Source organism: Phragmites australis, chromosome 15, assembly GCF_958298935.1.
Source record: "Phragmites australis chromosome 15, lpPhrAust1.1, whole genome shotgun sequence".
NCBI lineage: Eukaryota > Viridiplantae > Streptophyta > Magnoliopsida > Poales > Poaceae > Phragmites > Phragmites australis.
The window spans coordinates 16,989,925-16,998,816 of NC_084935.1; the positions used below are offsets into that span (position 1 = coordinate 16,989,925).

Consider the following 8,892-nt stretch of genomic DNA (forward strand, 5'->3'; position numbering starts at 1 on the left):
CCTGAGAGACATTCTCAGGGTATTACGCTCAGTGCGGCCCGAACCTATCTAAAAATCCCTCCACTGCATTTACTGTGTTCTGCATTAGATCATTCCACCTGCCATCGTATTTACACCCATTTATTTCTTCCGCAAACATATTCAGAATCATCCCCCCGGCCGAATCTCAAAAAGGAGTCCCTCAGGATCCCTACCATAGGAGTTCACCCTCCGACAAGATCCCTAGAAGAAACGAGCTACCCAAAGATACCCAAGGCATTCTATAACCGGGAACGTCTATCTCCAAGAATAGTAGCTTAGCACCCTAGGGAAAACTTATAGAGTCCAGAGGATGTACAACACCCCAATATATATACGAAGCCAAGGGGACCTGCGAAGGACAAGGACCACAAGCTATACATGCCCAAGCGAGTCATTAGAAGCTAAGTAGGAAGTCACTGACTAGGTATAGATCCATCTAAGCTAGCTACACCCTCTTTGTAACAGACTTAGATCAATATAAGATAAACAAGACGTATGGTTATTATCCTCTAGGAGACCCAAACCTATCTAAAAACCCCTGCGTGTTCCCTTGTGATTCGTCTACTTCAAGCATCCCCTATTTCTTCAACAAGTTTGTCAGATCGGCGATTCACCAATCATTGACAGCTGCTGTCATTCGTGGGGATCATGAGAAAAGGCTTTGAAGAATCTACACATGAGATGCTATTGACATTGCCCAACGCTTCGCCGAAAATTGGTTTTACGGATGAGGGGTTCTCCGAGAACTTTACCTCTGTTCCCAACGAACCGGTAATCGATCGGGTGGATTTCGGCGATGAACTGTCTAGCGATGATTCAAGCAATGAGGTAAGTTGATTTATGGATCAATACGCCAAAGATTACGACACCAAGTTTGAACCACTTAGCTGCCAAGACAATTGTGAATGTCCAATTCACAAGTTAGGATCAATCCCTGTAGCTTCAAACAACATGGATTGTCAAGATACAAACCCATTGCAATCCAATGAAGCATCCATGATAGATTAGGATACCTCCTCTAGCAAAGATTACCCAAGAAGTTTTTGCTATCGAAAATGGGGGTGATGATCTGGGAATTATGGCGATGACCCTACAACCGGTTAGGGTCCTCCGGCCTCGATGGCAGGCAATGGCCAGCTGAAGGCAGGCACACCACCTCCAATCCTTATCAGGGGGCTGAATGCTTTAAATCTGTAACTGCTAAGAGGATCCTCTTTCTACAAGAGGTCCTCATGCATCCTCCAACCATGGATTTATCTACCCCATCCCGGTAAGGACTAGATGAACTCGGCAGTCAACTTAACAAAGGAGATCATCATCTAGGCTGAGAACTATCATCATGCCCTAGCCAGAAATAGTATTAATTGGAGCAGACCAGGTAATCCCCCATCACGAGACGCATTGGACCCAGAGAAGCATAACCCCATGAATAAGGCTTCCCTGAATGACAATTGGGCAAACAACCGTCATCAGACCTCACTGGTCAAAGGTCATCCAATCAATTACTTACATCAGGTCATCGATAATTGGCAAAGATGTCTGAGGCTTCTGAGGAGTCTTCATCTACCGCTCATCGATCTAATCGAGAAATGTCTCACATCGATCAAATTAGGACTGATCTCTGGTCGCTATGGGAAAGATTCTTGGGGATGCTGGAACCAAGCAAGGCGCCATCAATGGATGTCTAGCCTTCTCTCTAGATGTATGAAACATAAGCTGGCTAGCAAGGTTCCGTCTTGAGATGATCGAGAAATACAAGGGAAGTACAAATCCTATTGAGTTTCTTCATATCTATACTACGACCATCTAGACGACTGGTGGGGATGAGAAAGCAATGGTGAATTGCCTCCCAACATCCCTTAAAGGGGTAGCCATGACATGGTTGACCAATCTGTCCTATTGGCTAGATATTGCTACCCGTTACCTTCAGGAAGCATGACAATTTCTAGATAGAAAAAAATTCTATTCGACGCGGTCGACTTTAAGATGACATACAATACCATCCTAGGAAGATCTACTCTTGCTAAATTCATGGCCACAATGTAATACGCTTATCAGTGCATGAAGATCCCCGAACCCTAGGGGATCATCTATGTCTGGGGTTACCCCAAGGCAGGTTTCCGTTGCGACAAATGAAGTCTTGATATGATAGTTCAACACCAACCAAGCGAGAAACCCAAGAGCTCAAGGATCAAGGTGGATAGGAAGCCTCAGTCATAATTGTGATCATAACACATCAAGACGCAAACCCAGAAACTCGAGGGCTCAGTCTTCATGACTAGTCCGGAGCTCATGAAACAACGCTTACACTACCCCCAAAATAATAAGGATCACTATTTATTGGTTTAATCTAGTCTATGTCGTTTAGGTTTAAGATAATAAGTCTCCATAGCTCGAGGGTCCTCAATAAACTCTGTAAGTTCTAAGTGTAAGTCCTAAGAGTATATTCTTGTAATAAAGATCATATTGCATATGAAGTTGATTGATTTTCCTTTTCTGCCTTACTTGTCTTTTCTCGCTTCTTCATGCCTGACAAATGGGGTAAGTTTCTTCTTGGATGCTTCATCCAAAATGCGCACCCAATGCGGAGAAAAGTTTATCTTGACCCAAGGGCAATATGAGTTCCCTTTACCTTAAAGATGCCTTTTACTCTGCCTACCTGGAATTTCTATTTTTGAATAGATAGTCGGGGGCTAAATAAGTACTAGGTGCTGGAAACCAAAAACAATATATTGTGTGTTCTTTGAAAGCATATTCTAACGAGAAGAGAAGAATCATTGCGTCATGAACTCGAGGTTGCCAAAAAGGCTACTTGTCGTGTTCCACGGGTGACTAAGGGCTACGAAACCTTCCACTCAAGCGGATCAAAGGTCGACCATAATAAGTGCTCTGACTAGTGTCAACGTATCCTGAACTAATCGAAGAAAGAAACCAATAAAAGATCACAATATGCTGTTAAAAGAGTCCAGCACTAAGTACTCCCATAAAGCATGGAAATAATTTAAGTTCCTGACTATCTCTCCGCTCTTAGCTCATCGCTATAGCGATGCTACTCCGCTCTGTTGCTGCCTACCATGCGTGGTACTTCTCGCTCAATAGCGTGCGCACATAGCAACCCGAGGCACTCCGCCGTCTGAGCACCGCTAGGCGTCGGGGAGCTGGACTACCTCTATTTCGGTTCAACAGTGCCCATGGCGAGCTCCTATTTCAATTCCAGATGTTTTTGGCTAGGATCTTGTCATTGAAGCCGTGCTACAGTGGTTTTCTTCCCCGAGCCCAACAGCAGCCGAACACTCCAGTTAGCATCATCTTCCCCACGGCTAGCGACCACATTGTTCTGCTCCGCCATTAATTTGTTGCATCCGGATGGTGCCGGTCTCCCGAGTGACAAAGGAGAGGGCCTAGAGGGGAGAAGTGGTGGCAGCAAAGGGAGGAGACGAGGGCGAAATAGGCAAAACATCGAGCACCTCAAGGGCACCGCAAGCTTCATGGCGAGAATGGCTATTTCCTAGGCGAGCAGCATCGCGATTGCATGGAATGGGTTTTGGCAACGATGACACTCGCGAAGTGGCTGTGCGTGGTGGAGGGCACGCAGGGGCTGACATCGAAAGGGGGTAGGGGTGGTTTGAGGTGGCGCTCTGGCGGGGACGTGTGAGATGGAGGCGCGCGATGTGGCAGTGGCCAAAGGTGGAGCGTCATAGGTAGACGGAGATGTTAATAGTCCGGAACCGAATCTCAGCCATGTACTCGGCGCAATGTCGCCGATCCAGTCGCCTGCCTGTCGGACGGCAGTAGACGCCAGCGGGGGAGTGCCACGGGAGTAGAGCAACGACAACGCAAAAGCTCAAGCGGTTGCTGGCGTGGAGGTACGACTGGTGGCGGAGGAGTGGAGGCGCGGCTGTGGACGTCCTGATGGCCACCAGCGTGGAGGTCCAAAGATAGTGTACGCACGCGTGCCTCTGCTCCGCTGCTGCACAGCTCGCTCGCCGCGTCATCACCCAGAAAGGCGTTGCTCAAGTTGTAGCACCGTGGACCCATCATGTGGTCTAGTTCACCTGTCACGGCGGCGGGGACTACGGATATGTAGCGGCGGACGAAGGAGCGAGAGAGAAAGTGAGGGATTTTTTCCAACGGCCAGAGCTCCTTAAAGCCTCAGGATCAGGAATCACTCGAGTCGATGCGGGGATGACCTAGCGTATCGGGCGGTTTAGAGCTGTGGCCGGTGAAATCAGAATGTTCACCTAAAAAAACTGACGTGGATAGACTCAGAAGCGGCACTCGCGACGTGCATTCATAATATAAGATTTGAATCATTGATGGGCCGGAAAATAACGGGCGAACCCCCAACGCAAAAGGCTGGCATTTCCATTTCCCCAGCGCGGCCTGGCACTTCGCTCAGTCCAGCCTCAACCCCCATTTCTCGCCGCGCGTCCGCGCCCGCTTGCGCCATGCGCCCGCTCCCGGCGGGCGTGGCGGCCCGGCTGGCCGCCGTCGCCTCGGACCCAGCCGGCGTCCCGCTCCCGGTCTTCAACTCCCTCCTCTCCACGCTCGCCTCCTCCGATCCCTCACACGCACACCTCCCGCTCCACCTCTTCCGCCGCCTCCTCCTCCCGCGCCGCCGCCCCGACGCCTTCACCCTCTCCGCCCTAGCCTCCTCCTACCCCACCGCCGCAGACGCCCTCCACGCCTTCTCCCTCCGCCTCGGCCTCCTCCACACCGACCCCGTCCTCGCCAACTCCCTCCTGCTTCTCTACCTCCGTCCTCCTGCCCGCTGCCCCGACCTTGCGCGCCGCCTGTTCGACGAAATGCCCGCCCGCACCGCGTCGTCCTACAACACGCTCATCTCCCACTCGGCCCCGGGCAGCGCAGAGGACGTGTGGGGCCTCATGCGGTGCATGGTCGCAGAGGAAGGGTGCATGCCGGACCGGTTCACGGTCTCGGCCACCCTGCCCACGTGCGTGTCCTTGCGCCAGGGCAGGGAGCTGCATTGCTTCGCTGTGAGGAGCGGGATATGCGGAGTGGGTGATTTTCATGTGAGGAGCGGGCTCGTGTCCATGTACTGCAGGGTTGGCCGGCCAGACCTTGCGCGGCGAGTTTTCGATGGGATGGAGCGGAAGAACGTTGTTTCTTGGACCGCAATGGTGGGAGGTTATGCGGAGAATGGGATGTTCAAGGACGCCGTGGATGCTTTCCGGGCAATGTGGGTGACTCATGGTGTTCTACCAAACAGGATTGCGTTGATTAGTGTCCTCTCAGCTGTTGAGGCCCTCTCAGGCTTGGTGGAGGGGAAGCAGGTGCACGGCTTTGCAGTGAGGATGGGGATCTTAGGGGGTGTCTCTCTCAACAATGCTTTGATTGATACGTATGCAAAGTGTGGGGCCTTGCACTATGCAAGACGGGTTTTTGATGATGACAGTTGGTGCAAAGATGTGATCTCATGGGGTGCAATGATTTTTGGTTATGGCATTCATGGTATGGGCATGGAAGCAGTTGCTTTGTTCAATCAGATGCTTGCTTCTGGGGTTAAACCTGACAGCATAGTTGGGTTGGGTGTTCTTTCAGCTTGTTGCCGCTCAGGCTTGGTGTTGAAGGGCCTTGATATATACGACTCCATGGTAAAAGATCATGGGGTTCATCCAACTGAGGAGATGTGTGCCTGCATGGTTGATTCACTTGGTCGATCTGGGCATGTTGAACATGCCATGGACTTTATAAAGTTAATGGGTGTAGAGCCAGGCCCTAGTGTCTGGGGAGCACTTCTGAATGCCTCTGTTACTCACAATAACAAAGAAATTCAAGATTTGGCCTCCAGGTCTCTTCTTAGATTCGAAGGAGGGAAATCATCAAATCTTGTCGCAGTGTCTAACCTAAATGCCTCTTCTGAAAGGTGGAATTTTGTTGAACAAGTAAGGACAAGGATTAATCAGGGATCATTGAAGAAGAAAGCTGGTCGTAGTTGGGTAAATCCAACATAGGTCAACAATGCTTCTCAGAGTGACTTGTAGATTGTCTTTCAACGCTTCTGATCTCTAGTGTTGCTCCTTAGCTGGCTGTGCTCTGCAAGCGATTGCATTGGATTGCTAACTTTACTGGAAAAGATGTTTTTGAAGCTCAACAACAAAGCTGCAATACTTCTTGTATATCGATAAATGATACATCTAATATTGGAGGCTAGTTTTTTAAACAACAAAGTGCACTCTTTCCAAGTTCTCCAGGTAAAATTTTCTCCTTTGTAGTTCAATATATTGAAATCTTGGAACATTTGTTTGCTTCAGAATTTGCTGTTTTTTCCATCCATGATATTAAATTGTACATGTCTACCAGAATAACGGACCTTACTAATTAAACTTACACAATGGTTTCCCCAAGTTGGCAAGTTTATCTTCTATTTGCAGTTCCTTAAAACAATAGGTCCATTGTTTGCATTTCCAGAATAGACACTTAATTATGCATTTGTAACAATTTCATCTTTATGTCCTTGTTTCACTAAGATTTTCTTTGATCAATTATTGTGTTTGCGTCATCACAGATTACCTTTGCCAGCTCCAGTATCGTTTCGTTGCTTTCTTTACATGTATAGATTGAATTTGTGTCCTATTCTCCTTTTCTCTGTCACAAATACTCGAAATAAGAGTTGGAAGCAAACGTGTTTGGCTTCTTGCTTTGCAGAAAACACTATTCGCAACTTTAGAACATACACTAACTCATATCTCTTTGTCAACCATTTCAATTGTGATTACCATTCATTTGATAACCTTATTAGTTTGTGAACTTAGGGGATTACATGATTCATCAGAAAAAGGAATAGTAGCTACTTTCTTCTCTATAACAGGATTCTTGTCCATTGCTAAAATAACCATAACAGGATATGACCATGGCTGATTAAATTTGGATGTAGGGTTGACCATGATATCACTGATGTTGACATAGTTTGTAGGACTTGACGATTTAGAACAGTAGAAATGAAGATTTGTGCGGTTGTGCCTACTGGAATAACTTGTGTGAAGAATCAAACTGCAACTTGAGAATACATGCAAGGCCAACTGGATGTTTGATTGCTTCTGAAGCAATTACTGTGGAACCTTAGCTCGTGGCTCCAGCACAATTGACTTGCCATATCTTATATAAAGGTTTATGATAACTTTCCATCTAGCATATTAACCTATCTCCTGACTGGTTGGAAGAATGGCAGCCATATCTCTCTTTTACATACTGACGTTTGACATGACTTGCTGGCTTCTTTCACAAGTTAGTACAGGATATGGCTGAAATTTATTGCTTTGCCCAACTAACTAGGATTGGCTGATGCTTAGGGCGCGTTTGGTAGGCATCCAGATTCATGTAGAAACGTTTCAGATCTAGATTCTCTCTAGAAACGTTTATCTGGTGAATCAGAATCACTTGCTGAAACCGTTTGGCTAGTTGTCTGGAGTCAGATTCTGGAAAAAGAATGAAGTGTTGGAATTGACCAATGTACCCCTGATATTTGTGATGATTTTTCAGTATATTTTAACATGGCAAATGAGGTACAAAATACATGCATCCATAATTATCTCATAATAGAATAATTGGCCCACTGTTTGAGCATTGAAATATGAGAGAGACCAAAATACGTGCTTCTAAAACAACATTACAAATTGATAAATTGATCTATGACCTAGATTCCATAATTGCTTTCGCAAGATCATCACGAAATCTGTCCATATTAATGTCATTTGCATCGGACGTAAAACACATTGGATGAATTTTGAGAGGGTTGATGCCTTACATATCTTCGAGGTATTGTGGGAATGTAATCCGGATCCTCATCACATCTTCGAATATGTTTATCAAGTGTATGGTTTTCACGAATGAAGTTATAAAGACACATGGTAGCGGCCATAATTATCTTTTGTTTGTTCATCGAATAAGTAGGCATCTTAAGAAGTATCCTCCACTTCATCTTCCATACGCCAAAAGTGCGATCAACGACATTACGAAGACTTGAGTGCAAATAAATGAATACCTCTTTCTCACTAGAAGGAGCGACACCCCTTCTCCAGTCAAGAAAATGGTACATTTGTCCTTTATATGGTGATAAGTATCCTGATCTATTTGGGTAACCAACATCGACAACATAGTATTTTCCTGAATAAACATGAAAGAAATCAATAAATGTGAAAGTATCAAAAAAGAAAAGGAAGGGAGATAGCAATAAATTTTACCTAGCAGAGGATGTGGAAAGGCTTGTGTATCATGTTCTATAGCATGATATAGCACACTTGTGTCATGCATAGAACCTGGTTGTCCAATAGATGTATAGGTGAAACGCATGTTAGGTCTCATGTAATCTTTAGCCATCCGAACTAGGCAATGCAACATATCATCAAACTTCCTACTGATTGTCTCCCCTGAATGATTGAATGTATTTTGAATTGAACTATTGGATCTATTTTGACCGCAAATGCACAGAAAGATGGCAAGTGATTCCATTGAGCTCATATGGATGGATGACTCTAGACCATAATTACTTACCAAAAGATTATGCAATCTGGTGAAAAGCCTTTCATTCATCCTGAACATTCTGTGACTTTCTCCAAGTGTGTTCAGTGTTTCCATAATCCATCCATATCCACTGAGTTGTGAGGTCCTTGGTGCATTCTTATCATGATACTTCATTTAGTACTTGTGCAACATAGCGACAGTAGAAAACAAGTTGGCCTACAGCTCTTGATGTTGACGTATGGTTTGTAAATCAAAAACATCGTCACCATCGGAGTCGCTTCCACTCCTTTCACTTTCACTTGAGGACATCTGTAGCATAACATGAATATGACAAGTTCATGAATAAACCAATCAACATGACTCAATAGTACAAGTTCATGAATAAAC

At 45.9% G+C, this 8,892-nt stretch overlaps 1 protein-coding gene across 1 annotated transcript; it reads left to right on the forward strand.

Annotated features, from left to right (window-relative positions):
• Positions 1 to 4,369: 4,369 nt before the first annotated feature.
• On the forward strand, positions 4,370 to 6,198 carry LOC133892700 (pentatricopeptide repeat-containing protein CRR2, chloroplastic-like). The gene has a single exon (XM_062333615.1). It carries the CDS (start codon positions 4,470 to 4,472, stop codon positions 5,994 to 5,996), a length of 1,527 nt encoding a protein of 508 aa, XP_062189599.1. The 5' UTR covers positions 4,370 to 4,469; the 3' UTR covers positions 5,997 to 6,198.
• Positions 6,199 to 8,892: the final 2,694 nt, after the last annotated feature.

What these genes read in the sequence shown, in the direction of transcription:
- LOC133892700 (XM_062333615.1), top strand. Translation starts at nt 4,470, where the DNA reads ATGCGCCCGCTCCCGGCGGGCGTGGCGGCCCGGCTGGCCGCCGTCGCC.